We start from the raw sequence: 17,943 nt of genomic DNA, 5'->3' as shown, positions 1-17,943 counted from the left end.
GGAAAGCGGAGTGGGTGTGGAGGCAGTAAAGGAGCTTAAGTTTGCAGGCTTCCTACAGGGTAAACTCAGTTCTTGTGATGCCATCTGTTCTTCATGAATCACAGCTGCGCCACGAACTTCTCAGACTGAGTAATGTTTGTTGCCACTGAAGCAGACTTCCTTAATGAGTGAAAAAGCAGCAGAGTAAAGCAAAGCAGCTGTTCTGAGTTCAGTTTTGTGTGTTTTTCCCCCAAAATTACAAAAACTGGATTTACTTTGCCTTTTGTTTTTTTTTTTTTTGTTTTTCCCCACAGCTGATCTCTTAACAGCCCCTCCTGACTTGACCTCGGCGGCCGCCATGTACCGCGGCCCGGTTTACGCCCTCCATGACGTGGCCGACAAAATCCCCATGACCAACTCCCCGCTGCTGGATCCACTGCCCAACCTGAAGATCAAGGTGTACAACTCCTCGGGTCTGGTGACGCCTCAGGACGACCTGGGAGGGGAGCTGTCCTCCAAGCTGTCCCCAAAGCTTCCCCACTGCCTGCTGGACAACAGCGACAGCACGATGGGCCGGCGCATGCAGACGCAGACGCTGCTGCGCACCAGGGATCCCTCCTGCACCGCTCTGGGCTCCTTCAGCTCGCAGGGGGGGCAGCTGATTGTGCCCAACTCAGGTAGAACAGCAAGATGCCTCCGTATCTGTGTGTTGATTTGATATCCAGTAGAAATGTTCACCGGTTTAGGGAGATGTAAAAATGTCTCCACAAAAATTAGTTTTTGTGAAGACCTAGAAATGTACATATTATTATGTTCTCCATAAGATTTTTACTGATATAATGATCTAATCAAATACAAACCTTTTTTTTCCGACTGCTAAAACCAAATCATCCATGATCTTCGTGCAGTTTTCAACACAAACACACACTATCAGTTTTCCTTGCAAAGCAAACTCTGGGTACAGTAGGCGTGTTGTTCCACTTGCAGACCTTGGCTGCCTGTTATACTTTACCACCGCTACATAAAACATACAAACAGATGTGACTTTGAAGTGATACGCTTAGCCATATGCAACTTATCAGGCAGCTGACTGCGCGCAGTATGACAGGAGTTGATGGATACCTGAGGTGCCTCCACCACAAGCGCCAAAGTCGAGGTGTTCTAGTTTGAGGCAGCTTACATTAGCCATGCTGTCTTCACTTCAAACACGTGCAGGCTGTACGGATCACACCACAGATGCGTGTTGACAAGCATAGACAAACTAGCTCTGACTTTAAAGGATGCAACAGACTTCTCACATTTCTCAAGTTTTTTTTTTTTTTTTTTCCCGTTTTTTTTATGATACCTGAAAAATATTTTCACCTTATTATGTTACACGGGCGATATGGAGCAGAAAGGGCATTTGATATTCGATATGTTTGTGTGTCAGAGTAATGAAATATTTGGTGACACTTCCTGTGTGGCTGTTCCTGCATTTTTAAAATGTGCCGCGGCTTTCCTGTGAGGCAGATCCATGATCGAAGGGGAAACCTGTCTGTCACCTTTTTGAGAAGTTTACTTCAATTACAATGGAAATCAGTGTTCAAACTTAATACCTCCCCCTCCTGAGAGAGAAAAGCCTAGATTGTGTGTATGCATGAGGAAATTTGATGGATTTGTTCCTAAAAAAAAAAAAGAAAGAAAAAAAAACACATGAGACAAGACATCATTTCAAATCAATCTCAGATGGAAAAATGCAAAAGCTGTAGCTATATAGGAACGCTATAAGGAGAAGGGAGATCATTGATTGTAGAAATGAAATCCGGCATCATTTACGATATCATGGAAAAGGCAATAAAATGTGAGTTTTATGTGAGAATACATATTATCACCATGGCACAGAATCCAGAAGAAAGATGTAATAGTTTCCAAAACAATTTTCCAAAAACCAATACTTTTTATTTATTTATTTTATTTTTTTTTATCTTGAACCCTTTTGATGCATGCACATGTGAGATTTACCGTTCAAATTAAGCACTACAGACATAAAAAGCACCACAAATGTAACGTGCATGCTACACTGGTGGGCCACACAAGTCAAAGTTTTGGTTGCACGTTTGTTTCCTCTCTTATTTGTTCGTCAGGCGTGAGTCTGCTCATACCAGCGGGGGCCATTCCTCAAGGCAGAGTCTACGAGATGTACGTGACCGTTCAGAGGAAGGACAACCTGAGGTACGGATCTCTGCTCAACACCCGAGAGCTGTGTTTACCCCCGTCCACTGTGCCCTGTCGCACTCTCACACAGACTGCTGTCAACACTGTCACTGAACAGCATGTGTATGTTCCTTTTTTCATTTTTTTTTTCCTTCTCTCTCTAAATAAAACCTTCAGGCCTTCTGTGGAAGATGGTCAAACAGTGCTGAGCCCCATAGTGAGCTGTGGGCCTCCTGGGGCCCTGCTGACACGTCCCGTCATCATCACCATGCACCACTGTGCCGTGTGTGACGGCCAGCAGGACTGGCTGATCCAGCTCAAGAGCCAGTCCCCGCAGAACCAGTGGGAAGTGAGATTTCAGACCGCCTCAGACGGTTCTGAAAATGTACATTCCTGTAAGACATCAGGATGGCTTCCTTTCAAGTTAAACATCGGATTTAAAGTTTAATTTACTCAGGGCATTTTCTTTTTTCCAAGATGTATGTGGTTTGCTGAAAGTTTAGCTGCGCGTTGAGTAAAGAACAAACGAGAAAGATGATATTCCTTTGAACAGCAGATAAAAGTTTAGTTTCAAGCTCGGTTCTAATCAAGTGCTGAAAGAGTAAACCTCTGATCTCTGAGAGTAAAACTGGTCTTTACCCGTTCCTTTATTATGGCTTTCTTCGATACATGTGTTTTTGTGTACTGACTTATTCGAACCCTTTTCCTCAGAGCCCAAATTATCAAGTCAGATCACAGTAGATGCTTAAGGATAGATATTTTGTCCCTTCTATGCATCTGGGTCTTGTTTCCCTCTTTATTGTGATTTTTTAATCAAAAGTGTGGGCTAGATTAACGTGCAGAAATCCTTATTGGCAACATTTTACATGGGATTAATGAAATACTCCATAGCTGGCTTTTGAAATTCAAAATATGTTGCCTGAAAACAGTTTTCATTTACATATTACCACTTTGTTTATGGACAATAAAACAATAAAATAAAATAAAAAACCACATCTAAATTCACAGCTTTTGTGAAGCTGTGAAGTTACAGTTTTACAAAAAAAAAGAGGACAGTAAGAAATTGAAAACACTGTGCTTGGTCTCATCATTCCTCTTCCCAATTATAAATATTTACCCGTCGCATTTAAGTAGTTCTGCTTCGTCTTGCAGCCCTCAGACTCGAGTCAGTTCCTCTGGCTGCAGAACGCCAAATGCTTGCACACTTTTCTCAGGCGTATTAGGGAGTTCTTCAAGCTGAACGAATGTGAAACACCCTGTACTCCAAGAGCCACGATGTTATAGCATTGGAGTGCCATGAAATAGGGTTCCAGGGTCTGGCATTAGTCCACCATGGCATGCTTCAGAAGACACAAGCCTCTCATCATTCTGCATAAATAAATCAGTTTGAACTACAAAACCCCCGCTCCTACGCTCAGGTCATGACATCAATCGCGCTGATTGTTTAAAACTCCTCATGCTTGTGCTGATCTGACTGAACCATCGCCACTATTTAAAATAGTATTCCTATTTCCAAAGTTAAACATTTGTAGTTCTTCACATGCAACCTGCAGCAGCATCTAAATAAGATCTTGTAGTGCAATCTTCCAACACAGCTTGATTCCCATTTTGTGTTAGAATATTCCTGAAAAGTTAATTTCATTTGATTTAAACCCAAATCACTAAGTGAAACGCATATTTATTAATTGCATACAGTTTTTCGTTGTAAGTGTTTCGGTTAATTATGATGATTTTTTTTTTTTTTTTTTTTTTTTTGCTTACAGCTAATAAAAACATGAAATTTAAGATTGGAATAATAAATCATTCCAATGAAAAAAACGTTTGTCATATAGAAATGTGAGCTTGGTAACCCCCAAGTTCCTATCCCCTGTGAATACCAGGGATCCACTTTATTTTAATCTGACAAATGAGCATCATCAGGACACATATTCTAATTTTCTGAATATGACTTTATAAGCGTAATACAGTCCTTGAAATTACTATGCACTCATTTTTCTTATGCCTGCATTAAAATCATTTAATCACTCATAAAAGGTCATTAGTATAAACTGTACTTCCATCCTTATCACTGAAAGGTCTTGACAAATTCAAAATAGTTTAGTAGTTTAAACTGTAAACTCATCATTTAGACAACATTACAATATTTTATTCATTTACTTGTTTTCTAGTCGAGAGAAAATTTTTGGACAAAAAAAAAAATCCTGTGGAGCCAGCAAACTGCAAACATGAATAATCATTCTGAAATCATGCAGATTTCAGCTGTTTGTCTAAATTGATATAAGAGTCAAAATGGGCAAAGCGGCAGTTTCAAATTCATCTTCGGTATCCAATACGATGCTCTTTCAGCAGGTTACTAAATAATGACTTCAGCATCCTTACTTTTTTTTTTTAAACCTCTTCATGTGCAGTGAGGATTTTTGTGGCCAAAAGAAAACAGCACAACTCTAATCATTTTTAAATAAAAAAAAAAAAACAAAAAAAACAAAACAACAACAACCAATGATTAAGTGTTTGAACAGTTTGACCAGCTCATAAATCTCAGCTCACTTCCTCCCAGAAGTTTGTGCTACGTGGGCGACTGTGAAAACACACTTTTGGATCCGTCTTTAGGAACACAGGAGATGAGCATCGCTGAATGGGTAATTACCAAATCTATCTGGAACTCACAAATACACACGGCGTCCCTCCAGAGGCATGTTGATGATCACAGAACGTATAGTGAGGAATATTTTGTGACTTTCTGCTTCATAAATTTCTTTAAAAAAAAAAAAAAAAAATCCTGGGAAAAAAAAACAAATCCTAGCCAAAAGATGTGTGGTGTGAATAAATTAAAGCTGCGCTCGCTCACTCGATTGCGTTTGTTTGTGCACATACTGTATAAACAAAGTACAAGCTCACTTCGTCTACTGCGTGTTCTCATTATCCCCCAATAGGAAAGCCCCCAGTGCCATCCCATAGGGCCAGTTAAAGAGTCTAATGATCAGCCATAATGCTGCTGTTAAATGGCACAGCTCACAATAAAATGCTGTAATTCCTCTTCTGTCTCCCATAATGGGTTGAATTAATACCAGTGTGCTGCTGGCAGGAGTGTTTGTTACACTGAGAAAGAGAGCGAGTGACTCAAAGATCAAGATCGGGAGAGCCGGCGGAGAGAGAGAGAGAGAGAGAGAGAGAAGACAGGATGGGAAGACGGAGGGAGGCATGAGTCGCCTCAGACAGGACGGTCCTAATGAAAGAGAAATATGTCCAGGCGATGGCGCCATTAAAGGGGGTCAGGTTCAGATGGCCTGAATACTACATGTTCCATTATCCGGCGTACATAATGAGTGAGTGTCGGAGGGAGTCACACGCGAAAACACACATTAATATTGCAAAAGGACGGAGCTTGTTTTTTTAAAGGTCAGAGCCTCAATTGTGCCTTTTGCATTGAAATTCATCTAAATTTACCGAGCAGCTACAAAACGTGGCGGTAAACAAAAATAAATCCAAAACGCTGCAAAGTTAGATTGTTGCTTCCTGCCGACCGGCGGGTATGTTAAATATGTAACTAGTGCCATAGTTTAACGTTCTTTAAGTACGCTGTTAATCAAGTTAACGGCTGGTTATATACCAGGGCTCTACTGATGAGGGGATTCAGCCATTTGCTTCTGGTGTGTTGGGAAAGGGAGGGCAGTATCTTCAGAAGACAGGTCTCGGTCTCCTCTAGATGAACTAGATGTTAAGTCACCTCCCACCCAGGAAAAGAACAAACTACACGACGCATACACACATCAAATCATTAGTGATTTGGTGAGTGTAAGACAAAATTTGTTCTGGGAAACGCTCCTACTTTGGCTGCATCAAATACAGTTTCTTAAATTTTCTGTGATCCTCAGACAAAATCGGGGTTCCTACACTTAGAGTTGTAAGACAGCAGCATAACACTAATGACATAATTAAATCTCCTTTGACCACATGCATTTTTTAGGACTAATTTCCAAGACGACAATCTACTAGCTAATCTGTACGTTTGGATGTTGGACACAGCTGACCGACTGGTGGTCTTTGCATTCTTTTGCGCGCTGCTACACATTTTCAGATTCATGGCGTCTCATGTTCTCCGCTACGTCCTGACTCTGCACGCTCTTGAACAGTGGCTTTTTTCATATATCGTGAGATGACTTCTGTCATCAAAGGCCATTATTACTGCTGACAAAGTCTGTGTAAGTCTGAACTGACTTAAGGAGCAGATCGTGTTCGCCTTTGTTCAAAAAGGCGAAACAAAGCGTCAGTGTTGGTGGAGGACGTGTCAGCCGTCCTGACGATCTGATTTCGTGTCTTTAATCCCAGATGGTCGCTCTCCTGTTGCTACATTTGTCGATTTATGCTTTTATTCTTGGGTTTTTGATGAAAGCACGGACATGCTGGCATATCAGCATGTACATTCATTGCTGCTTTTATCTACCTGTCTGTGCTGCAGGATGTGGTGGTAGTAGGAGAGGAAAACTTCACCACGCCGTGCTATATCCAGATGGATGAAGAGGCATGCCACATCCTGACGGAGACGCTAGGAACATACTGCCTCGTGGGCCAGTCTCTGAGCGCTGCCACCATCAAGCGCCTCAAACTAGCCATCTTTGGCCCCGTCACCTGCCCCGCCATGGAGTACCACATCCGAGTTTACTGTCTGGACGACACTCAGGATGCACTCAAGGTACACACACGGCTGCGCTCGCAGGTGATTTAATCTCTTCGCGTCTGCTGAAGGTCGTATCGGCAGAATTGGATTGTTTTTGAGCATTAATGACACATTTTTGGGTTTTCATTTTGCCTGAGCTGTTTGTGTGAGGGAACAGCCAGCAGACGAGAAAGCGTTGCACGGTCCTGTCACGTCGCTTGAGATACGATGCGGCTCCCTGAGAGATGTAGCCTCTGCATCAATGCAATAAGCCACATTTATCCCCCCTTCTCTGCTGCTCTCTCATCACATCAATTCTGTTTAATACCTGGACGCACCTATGTGGAGGAAAGATAAGGAGAAATTACTCTGCTGAGGGGGATATTGAACGCAGTTATTAAATTTGGGGACGGGTAATGAGAGGTGATAGTTATCCAGCTGCAAGAACACAGACCAAGGCTGTTTCTTTTCCTCTTTTTTTTTTTTTTAAAGACTGACACGTCTACAAGCTGTCCTTCAAAACAGGATGCACTGCAAGTTGTGGATGGTCTCGTTGCAAATAAAGTGCATGTGTGCATTTGCAGGAGGTTCTGCAGATGGAGAAGCAAATGGGTGGAAAATTGCTGGATGAACCAAAGACTTTAAACTTTAAAGACAGCACCCACAACCTGAGACTTTCCATCCATGATGTTCCCCAGCCGTTATGGAAGAGCAAACTCCTAGCAAAGTATCAGGTAGGACTGCAAATGTCTCCTGCAAATGTCAATTCTGTATAGTCAAATAAACCAAGTCTGATTTCTCTTTAAGAAGACAGTCTAAGAAGACCTCCTAGCAGTCAGTCACACCCCTCCATGTCCATGAGATATCAGTTCCTTTTACTTACATTTTGAAGCTTAGCTTTAGCAAGTAGCACAGTTATCATGTCTGGTATTTCTAAAACTGCAGACATCATGTAGTTTGCTTCAAGCATGCTGATCCTGACTTCTAATCAGAGATTTTCAAAAGTCTGCTTAAACACCAAATCTATCATTGTCCGTGACGGACAAAGTTTGAAAGTTAGAAAGAATTTAAAAAAAAGACTAACCTTGTTGTCCTCTGTTAAGCTTCCCTTTGTCTCCTCTCTTACTCTTGCGCAGTCTAAATGAATGGCAGACCTGTGTCAACATCTCATGGAAAATTGTTTCCCTTCAAGCATCTTTTAGTCTCTCAGTGCTTCAGTTTGACAAGTTTAGTCAAACTGAAGATTTTTTGTTTTCAGCATGAACTGGTAGCGCTTGCAGATCAGGAGAAAAAAAAAATACATGATCCTTTTTTTATTATTATTATTTTTTTATTTTTTATTTTTTTTTGCTTTCGTTTCTGTCCAGCAGATCAAGCTGACTATTTTATTTAAAAACATATTTTCATGACGGGACCGATGCTGTTGAGAACGGTCCTGCTTACTCCTCTGTGTCTCTTGCAGGAGCTGTCCTTCCAGCAAGTGTGGACCGGTTCACAGAGGAACCTCCACTGCTGCTTTACTCTGGAGCGCTTCTCAGTCAGCACGGGGGACCTGAGCTGTAAGATATGTGTGCGGCAAGTTGAAGGAGAAGGACAGATTTTTCAGCTGGATACTACACTCTCAGAGGTGCGGCTTTATATCTAAAGGTTAAATATACGATATTTCAAAACAGAAATGTGGTAGATGAAATCTTTCTGCAGTAACACTTGGCGGCATAATGCCAAAAGAAGGTTCCCCCACTCTGGATGGAGTCAAAGGCAGGACAGAGGTTCGCCTTCCTGCTGGGTGATGCTACACATTACAATGCTGTGGTTTGGATCAAAACATATGTATTTCTAATAACGGCCCAGTCAAAGTTAACATTTTCCCTTCCACTTCCCGATTATACGCTTGATTTGTTCAGTCACACAACATCTTATTTAGCTACAATGAAGTTTGAAGAAAGTGACGAAATGTGAACAAGTCCAAGGAGCGAGCCTACGTTTTCTCTGACTGCAGCTCCTTCGGTGCATCCCTTCTATCTGTACAGGACTCCCAGAGCATCGACACGTCTCTGCTCGACCCCGCCAGCAACATCACCACACTGGTCGGTCCGAACGCTTTCCGCATCCCGCTCTCCATTCGACAGAAGCTGTGCGGCAGCCTTGACGCGCCGCAGACCAGAGGCAACGACTGGAGGATGTTGGCCCACAAACTTAATCTTGACAGGTGGGAAGACGAGCGAGACGCTTGCGTAACATCAGGACTGTGTTTGCGCCCCGACAGGCTGCTGCCAGCGGCCAATAAAACTCAAAAAGCCGCTCGTGTTAAACTTTTATCTGCCGTATTATCCTTTTCAGAAGAAGCAGAGACCTACTTTGCATGGAGACAAATTGCAGATAACTAATCTATTTTTAATTTGATTGTGATTGTTCTGCTGGGATGTGACTCATTGTGATAAGCATCAGCTGAATTGAGATTAATTGACGTGGAGCGAACTCCGACAAAGACGGAGAGAGACGAAGATGGAGAGAGACGCTTCTTCAGTGCAAAACGTCACCCGCGTGTGTCTTTGATGGTCCCGTGCACGCGTGCGCGTGTGTGAGAGAGGGAGAGAGAGCGAGATGGAGATACAGTGTGAATCCATTTATAAGATCCCAGCTCAGCAGGACAGCCTTATCACAGGCAGCAGCTGCAGATTGACGAGACCTCTTACCGAGTTCAGCACGGAGGCAGAGGAACGCTAGCGAGAGACTTCAACTAGCTCCTCACTCACAGCTCACACCAGTGATGCGTCTTAGTAGTGATTTTTATGTTTTGTTTAGATTTGTAAATAAACTTTCCTTCTCAGACAAAAAAATAAAAAATACAAAAGTCTAAAAGTTTTAAAATAAAATATCTTATCACCATAATATCTCATTTTAATCAAATGGGGAAAGCATCCTGACGAAGGAATAATCGTATTCAACGTTCTGCTTTTCTAAGTTTCTTAAGCTATGTGGCAGCTTTAAGTTGTAATTCAAGACACTGTAAATACGGCTTTCAAGGAATAATTTCTTGATTGCTCCTCAAAATGGGAAAGACCAGAGAACATGGCGTTCACAGATTCATGTCGATCTACAATTTAGTAAATCGCCAAGAAGATAGATACTTGTTTAAACATACCCATTCCTTACATTCACATCAACTTTAAAAGGAAAAACGAAACCGGAGCTGTGTTAAAGGCTGGTTTTGAATCTTTCTGCTGCAAACAGTGAGGAGGACGTTAAGGAGGGTCACAAAAAAACAGCCTCAAAAGATCTTGGCTTGAGATTCATGCATCCACGTCATCAAGCCTGAGTAAGAGCAATTCATTTTAAGGTTTCTGTTTATGTCTTTCACCAGGCGTGCTGCTGATATTTGTGGAGAGTATCAAATCTTAAAATCTACACAACCATTCGTGTTGTTCCTGCTTTGTTCTGGCAGAAGTTGCTTCAGTCTCTTCTTGAGCAGCTGTTGAATACTTTTAGTCTTTCAGTGAGGAAAAGTGCTGTTGATGTTTTAATTAATGAAGATCTCAGAAAGTAAGAACGATTAGCTAGCCAAGTTCCTGACTAGCAATTAATTTAGCCTTCAATTGACCTTTGGTGATTTGACCGTTAAAAAATTAAGCGGTGAATTAAAAACTCTGAGAGTTTGAATGTTCTCCAAAGCAGAAAAAACTTATTTCATCTTCAGCTTTTTAAACAAAAATCTAAATAATTCTTTGGACGGACTTGTGTTTTCTAAGTTGTAAAACTGGCAAACATAACAAAAATATTTTGGGGGGAAAAAAATAGTTTAAAAATCAAGTGTGTGTGGCGCAATTACTTGATGGGTTTAATTAGAGAGAATTTGATCATTTGAGTTTTTGCCTCAGCTATATTTTCTTTTGAGAGATTCAAAAGAGTGTATTTAAAATGTATACAGACCAATCAAAAAGCAGCACATTTGTAGACATGGAAGTTTTCTGGAAACATGTGAATACCTCAACAAAGAAGCAGCTAATATTCCTTTAGATTCGCCTCTCGGCATGTTTCCTAACACACTCCTCCTTGTTTCTCTATAATCTTTCGTTTAGGTATCTGAACTACTTCGCCACCAAATCCAGCCCTACGGGAGTTATCCTGGACTTGTGGGAGGCTCAGCATTTCCCCGATGGCAACCTCAGCCGCCTGGCCCAGGTACTGGAAGAGATGGGTCGCCACGACAGCCTCGTTCCTGCTGCGACCGAGCACTGACGTCTGCTTACATCTGAGGAGGAAGGAGATAAAAAAACAGGAGTGAAAGAAGAGAGGAGTTAAAGGCAAGACTTTGATTTTGGAATCTCAGTGGAAAATGCTCTTTCGCGCTTCTAAAAGCTACCTGAGAGCACGCTGATGGAGGTGGAAGTATCGAAACAGCCAGGTCTGCTCAGGCATGACCCAGTTAAACATTGGCAACAAAAGGGTGTAAAAACCTGGAGAGCAAACATGAACCCTTGCCAGTCACTTTTCTGGCTGATCCTTCCTCTCTCTGGTGCAACAGTTTGATATTTTTGGCTCTAGTTTCCTTGGAAACAGCTGTCCGGTTGTTTGGATGGATTTTGCTGCCGATTCCCTCACAGCATTCGAGTAACAATCGACGAGAGGTCAGTGGATCAAAGGAGGAGGACTGGGTTCAGAGAGAGCAACACTCAGCCATCAAAGTCAATATTCTGCAATCCTTGATAACACAGTATTTAACAATATACATATTTGTTGCTTGTTTTTTGTTTTTTTATTTCATTCTGCCTGTTAGTATGTTGCAGAATCCTTTAATTTAGTTGCATTTTCTTTCTTTGTGTCACAGCACCACCTGGTGGACACTCACGGAAGTAAGAGTCAGAAAAACAAAGGGATAAAGAACATTTTCACATCTGTTGTAATAATAATTGCTATTATTTAGTGTTATATATTATTATTGAGTTTTTATTATGTATGCAACTTTTTTTCCCCACAACATTTTGGTTATTTCTAATCTTATTTTTTATTATTATTATTATTATTTTTCAAAGCTCCTCCCCTGGTTATCCCCTTTTTTTAAATTAGAAATTAGATTTGGTATGGAAGCCTACATAATATCCCATGCAGAAGAACAAAATAACAATGACAGTAATGACTTTTATGATCAGATAGAATCATTTCCACAACTCGATCCTGTGATCAAACAACTTTATTTTTGTAGGACCAATGTGGCTGGAAACAGCTGCTTTCTACCAAAAAAAAAATGGAGACGTAAGATGTGAGGGTCAGTTTAGCCTGAAAGTTAATCAGTTAAGTCTCGTCTTGCTTCGTGTTTGAAGTCGAATCACATTCTCCAGCACTTTGAGACAAAGGCTGAGATTTTAACTGATTTGAAAGTTTGTACATTAAACGACAGAAGCCATCAGTGTCGTGATGATGCTGGTCATGTGCATATTAATTATTGATAGCTATAAATGCGACATTCCTTTAATGAAGCGAGAACTTGCGACTTTTCCAGTGTTCTTTTTTTTTTCTTTTTTCCAAAATGTATTTGTCCAAGTTTTTGTAAAGCTGTCTATGCAAACTCTGCATCCTTTCGAAACAATCTATTCATTTATCAGTGGGCTAGCCTTTGCATTACCTGATTGTCCTTCAGCTTCATGATTAATGTTGTGCATAGCGAGAATGTAGCCTGTTTGTTTCTGGCACTCATGATGTTCCTCGCTTGCGTTTCATCTGTCGAGTTACTGTACAAAGTGTAAGAAAGAATTTTTAAGACTGATAATAAATTATATTTATATGCAACAATATAAATGAAGCATTCTTGTTTGAATTTCTGAAACTGCAGAGCAATGTTTCAGAGGAGATTGTTATCCTGTGGGCACAAATTTTGGCCAAACATTTTTGTACTTGTAAATCCAACTTTGTAACATTATGAAATAAAATTCCTGAGAAAGTCAGGTTTGTGTATCTGTAGAAAAGGGTTTTTTTTTTGTTGTTGTTGTTGTTGATACAGTTTTGTGTAGCTTACCATATGATTACAGGCAAAGCAGAAATAAAAATGTGAAACTCCACTGCTTGGATCTGCTTCTTGAGATCCAAGTGTAAATTTCCCTCACGATTTTTATGTCTCAAACTGAGTGGACGGTGGCAAACCCAACTGGTCAATCTAGAGCTGAAAAGTGACAGAAAATTATTGGTTCTGATTAGCCAGTTTGCTAACATAGCTAGCTTGGGGCACAGAAATTAGGCTAATAGAGGGACAACTAGTGGGTAAATGCTACGCAGCAGGTCCATCTCTTTTCTGATTAGCTGGTTATATATATATTTTTTTGCCTAATCACCTTTAATGCACAGAGATGCAACAGAATCATTTATTTCCTCAAGGTAGAACGAACCCAAACTGACCAATCAGCTTAAAGTGGAGTGGCCGTCTAAAGCGCTGTTGAAATAAACCCAGAGTACATCTGGGACGCAGGAAAATAATCTTTCAGTTGGATTTTTCATTGAGCAATCAGCTTGTGGTAAAGAAATTGCGCTAAGAAGGCGACATCTAGAGGAGAGTGGAGCAGCAACAAATCAGTCCGCCTTATGATTGGCCAGTTTGTTTGGCGTTGAATAATCATCTTGAGGCACAGAAATTGTGACGAGAGTAAAACCTAGAAAGGATCGAACTTAAACGCTCACCTTACTGGCAAGTTAGATTTTTTTTTTTTTTTTACATAAACAGCTTTTACAGCCAAAGGAAGCACACCAAGGCATCGTCTAAAAGAAGCAGAGGGAAGGTAAAAAACCAGCAAATCCCATTGCATTTGTAAGATACCTGGAAAACATTGAAAAGTAACTAATGCGTTCCACAAAACGTTTTGGGAAAGTACCTGAAAGTAATCTCAAAGTTCTGGAAAGAAACCTCTACGTTTTGGGGACATGTGGGGCTTGTTGCGTCATTCTGCCCATGGTTTCAGAGTGGCATTTTTTATTGAACAAGTTCTGATGAACTTTGTAAAAATTGAATGCAATTTAAAAATGATACAAAGATGACAGACTTGGCTTGGAAAGCTCAGAAGATCTTAGTTTAATTTTGAAACAAAATAAACTTAAAAAATACATTATGGGGAACAAAATTACAAAATAAAAAATACATTTATATATTCAATATTCTTTTTGACTATGAGGTCACTTGTCTTAGAATTATTAGGCTGAAGCTACCATCATGTTGAATGTGAACTCTCCATGCAACGAGTCTCACAAAGCTCATGGAAATAAAAATCACTCAAACACATAAAGGGCAGTTGTGACAGCACAAAAGACTGCTCAGAATACTGCTGTATGGCTTCAGGAAGGGGGCTGCAGCGGCATCCTCACTGGAACCTGCAGGGCCGCTCCCCACCCACACCGACGATCTTTGGCCGGGCCAACACTCCGCTTTCACAGAAAGCACAATCTGATCTCTTAGTCTGAGGACAAACGTCTGCTAAATCTTTTTCTTGACATTCTTCCTGGCGCCATTATCGCCTATCCTGCGTGCCGGTGTCTTTTTTTGTCCGATCATTCACAGTCTCTTATTTTCCCTTTCTCCGACTGGTCGTTTTAAGAGGTCTGTGCCAGTGGCAGTGACAAGTCTGTAGGTGAGAAGAAAGCATCTCTCTGATTCTCTGTCACAGTTTGATGTCTTGGGACTCTAACATCTTCGCGAGGGTCTTCTTCACCCGGAGGGCTGTGAGACGACAAGCCGGGTTGTGAGCCCAGCACTCTGACATCAGTTTCCCCATCTGCCGTAGACACTGAAGACACGCATCAATGTCAAGTTAGAAATACCAGAACAGAAAAACAAATAAATGTAATTCTCATCAGGCTACAAATTAATCCAGCAGCTTTTCTTAGTCATGTCTAAAAGGCCTTAAAAGAAACATTTCTTTTATGGCAGTAAAAGACAGAAAATGGCAACAGGAAAATATCTACTCATCTAATTACTAAAATTAGACCAATAACTTTACAGCTTAAGACAACTAGCAGTATGGCAACATAAGGCTTTTATCATCCTTACAGAAGGATGATAAAAGAAGCAAAAACTATAAAATAAAAAATCTCAGAAGCTCACCGTTAATACGCTGCAGTAATAAAAGATGTTAGAGAACAGCCGTATTCTTTCAAGTGAGAGATTATGCTAGAGCACTAAAAGATTAATTCATTTTATAGCCTCTATTCACATCTTTACAAGGGATGACAATGGTGATATAGCTGTATACGACCTTCTAACAACAAATATTTAATGGTCGCATAAATTAAAAGAACAAAAAAAAAAAAATCTCCCTCTGAAAGAAAATGTGGTGATTTTGTTATTCTCCAATTAAAAATAAACATAACATTTAACAAAAATGCTTTATATCAAAGTGAAATCCTGCACCTTGAAAAATATATCCTTGTTAAGATTATAAACGCACATTAAACCTAAAACAAAATGTAATTCTAAATATTTTCTTAAAACTGAGGTACTAACAGTTAGTTTGTCTGCAGACCTTTGTAGGAGTAGGAAGAATAAAGAGTTCAGAAACACAGATGGAGGAATAAAAGTTTTACATGTTGCTATTGCTGTAAAAAGGTTTTATTTGAGCTAAAGTCCAACTTAATAAAATTAGAGGTTAGGTAAAGTGAAGCACTTTCTTTCTCTTAACTTCCAACATAAAATCCTCCCAAAGCAGAATGCACATTTGCATTACTAAATTGGAGGCTGGCAGCTGATAGCAATCAAAAACATAAATAGTTACCTCATCGCTGCTCCAGTGATTTGCAATGGAAGGTCTTTGCTTCTTAATGCAGACCACCTCCCTCATGTCTTCATACGAAGGGTCAGTGGGCACGAGGTCGTGGTAGGGCAGCTGATGTTCTTCAACAACACCTGTACGAAAGTCAATGTCCTCTGTCATCATTAGCAAAAACAAAAAAAAGAAAGAAAGAAAAGCACTGGAATGAGTTCTGATGACTAAAGTACGCTTTTTCTGACCTCCAGAGGTGCATCGCCGCACCACTTCCCAAAGAATGAGACCAAAACTGTACATGTCAGCCATGATGAAGGACTGGAAGGTGGACGTGTTCAGGGCCTCGTCCAGCACTTCAGGCGGCATGTAGCGCTTGGTCCCAACTCGTAGGTTAGGAGGGATGTCTACCTCATTGGTGTCGCTGAAAGGCACAATGAGAACACAATTATGCTTCAGGATGCATTTATTCTGCCTTCCAATAATCTGCATCGAAACAACTCTTCTACCTGTTAAACTTGACAGCAAGCCCCAGGTCGGCGATACAGCAGAAGCCGTTCTTTTTCACCAGGATGTTTTTGCTCTTTAGGTCTCGGTGCGCTATAGCAGGTTTGCCCTGTGTGCCGTAGATCTCTGTGTGCAGGTGGCAAAGGCCTGAGATGGAGGAATAAGCCAGCTTCAGCAGAGCGCTGACGTCTAAGGTGTTGGACTTGAGGTAGTCATACAGGGATCCGTTCTCGTGGTAGTCTGTAATCAGGTACAGCTGAGTCCATGAGCCGGTTCCTTTAATGTCAGCTGCGATGAATCCTGCGGACGATACGGGCTGGATGAGGGGAGGAGGAGGAGCAAGCGCCAGCAGAAAACCCTCTGGGTTCTGTCGACCTACCCAGTATGTTGTCATGCCTCATCAGGAAGGTCTGATAAATTTCCGTTTCCCTGAACCAGCTCTCCTCCTCGGTTGTGAAGAAGACTTTGACGGCCACTCTCTCACCTCTCCATCTGCCCATCCACACTTCTCCATATCGGCCTTTTCCGATCTGCTTAACCATCTGAATCTGCTTGGCGATGGTCCGCTGAACCTTTCGACGGAACACAAGCAGTTTCGTTTTCTTCAGCTTCTTCCAAACGGTTTTCATATTTTGTTGAGTTATAATTACAAACTTCTATGTATGTTGTGGGTATTTATTTATTTTTTGTAATAAACACAAGGTAGAACATTTTTAAATCTAAAGCTCCCCCGAGTCAATGCTCTCTTGCAATTACAGCTACAAGTTGTTTAGAGTTATCTCTAGAAGATTGTCACATCTAGAAAGTCCTGGAGAGAATTTGCGAACATGGGTTTTTATGTCTGCCTTTGGATTCTCACTTGCCTTTTAGGTTTGGGCTTTGACTAGACCATTCTACATGTGGATCTGGTTGCATGTGTACCAATGGCAGTTTCTGATATGAGTTCACATTGTGGAATTAGACAGGAGAAGGCAAGAGCACAATTTAAAAAATATATATATATATATCTTTCACTCGCACCCAAAACACAGAGTAAAGCCGACTAAGCCTAAATGTGTGGGACACTTTTCAGACTTTCATTTGTAAAAGGTTTTGAAAATGTGAAGCATGTTTTATGTTTTTGGTGATTCCTATTAGTTGTGTTACAGTTGGAGGCTCTTACAATTAATATTTTATGAACATTTTATGATGAAATGGTTTGAAAATCATGCAAAACAAGACTTCTTTACAACTGGGTTGCATCACCTCTTCTTACAACAGCACTCGGGATCTAAATAGACCACTCACTGAAAATATCCTTTGTCTTTCTAGATGAGCAAATTTAACCTACACTTAAACATGCCAAGACATTTTAGGACGCTGTTTTTATTTGCTACCAGCAGAGGGAGACCTGATCCAGACCCGGACCCGGCGCTGCGGGAATGCTCTATCAGATCCTTCAGTGTCTCCCCTGGAGGAATGTATGTCTCATCCTGCTCCAGGTCGATACTGTAGGGCGGCCGCGATGTCTGTCGCTTATATCTGCCATGGAGAGGGAAAGAAGGATTGGTTTAGCAAGTATGAATGTATTAGTTTATAATGTTCATAAAGGCATTTTGTACCTGAAGTAGCAGAGGACGAGAACGACACAAAAGATGCTGCAAACTGTCACCGAAATGAACAGGGCTATGTACTGGATGCTGCTGTCCACGTATTCTGACAGAAAAAACATGAAACAAGAGTAAAAAAAAAAAAAAAAAATTATTTCTGTCCTTAATTTAAATGAGCACAGAGGAAGGTTGGTGGAATGTTACTGATTAATGGAGGATGACACTCTCTCTTATCAACTTGAGAATCTTTCTAATTGTGAGTGGCAGCGTCGAACTACTC

At 40.9% G+C, this 17,943-nt stretch overlaps 2 protein-coding genes across 5 annotated transcripts in view; one reads left to right on the top strand and one right to left on the bottom strand.

The window, feature by feature from the left end:
- The window catches only part of LOC106936010 (netrin receptor UNC5C-like), a 64,335-nt gene extending 52,577 nt beyond the window's left edge, over window positions 1-11,758 (top strand). For all 4 annotated transcript variants that reach the window (XM_015016778.1, XM_015016777.1, XM_015016776.1 and 1 more), the window contains 8 exons: window positions 294-656; window positions 2,103-2,190; window positions 2,350-2,521; window positions 6,632-6,865; window positions 7,414-7,563; window positions 8,292-8,456; window positions 8,860-9,038; window positions 10,909-11,758. In XM_015016778.1, the coding sequence (XP_014872264.1) occupies window positions 294-656; window positions 2,103-2,190; window positions 2,350-2,521; window positions 6,632-6,865; window positions 7,414-7,563; window positions 8,292-8,456; window positions 8,860-9,038; window positions 10,909-11,068 (1,511 nt within the window). In that variant the 3' untranslated portion in view covers window positions 11,069-11,758. The remainder of the gene's footprint in view (window positions 1-293; window positions 657-2,102; window positions 2,191-2,349; window positions 2,522-6,631; window positions 6,866-7,413; window positions 7,564-8,291; window positions 8,457-8,859; window positions 9,039-10,908) is intronic.
- A 2,101-nt stretch (window positions 11,759-13,859) lies between these two features.
- LOC106936011 (bone morphogenetic protein receptor type-1B-like) lies at window positions 13,860-17,937 on the bottom strand. The gene is made up of 7 exons (XM_015016779.1): window positions 17,676-17,937; window positions 17,451-17,595; window positions 16,454-16,646; window positions 16,077-16,374; window positions 15,816-15,991; window positions 15,580-15,710; window positions 13,860-14,595 (listed from the first exon to the last, which is right to left on the bottom strand). Exons 1-7 carry the CDS (start codon window positions 17,783-17,785, stop codon window positions 14,470-14,472), a joined length of 1,179 nt encoding a protein of 392 aa, XP_014872265.1. The 5' UTR covers window positions 17,786-17,937; the 3' UTR covers window positions 13,860-14,469.
- Window positions 17,938-17,943: the final 6 nt, after the last annotated feature.

This window comes from Poecilia latipinna, unplaced genomic scaffold, assembly GCF_001443285.1.
Source record: "Poecilia latipinna isolate Pla-1442-1.1 unplaced genomic scaffold, P_latipinna-1.0 Scaffold2061, whole genome shotgun sequence".
Classification (NCBI taxonomy): Eukaryota; Metazoa; Chordata; class Actinopteri; order Cyprinodontiformes; family Poeciliidae; genus Poecilia; species Poecilia latipinna.
The sequence above is the reverse complement of the archived record's forward strand: the minus strand, read 5'-3'. Positions and strand labels throughout refer to the sequence as shown.

Excerpts from the sequence above, each read along its gene's own strand:
- LOC106936011 (XM_015016779.1), bottom strand. The coding sequence starts at position 17,785 with ATGTTTTTTCTGTCAGAATACGTGGACAGCAGCATCCAGTACATAGCC. Across the intron at positions 15,711-15,815 it reads GCGGCGATGCACCTCTGGAG|GTGTTGTTGAAGAACATCAG; the intron begins GTCAGAAAAAGC and ends ACTTTCGTACAG. Across the intron at positions 14,596-15,579 it reads ATCACTGGAGCAGCGATGAG|TGTCTACGGCAGATGGGGAA; the intron begins GTAACTATTTAT and ends GCGTGTCTTCAG.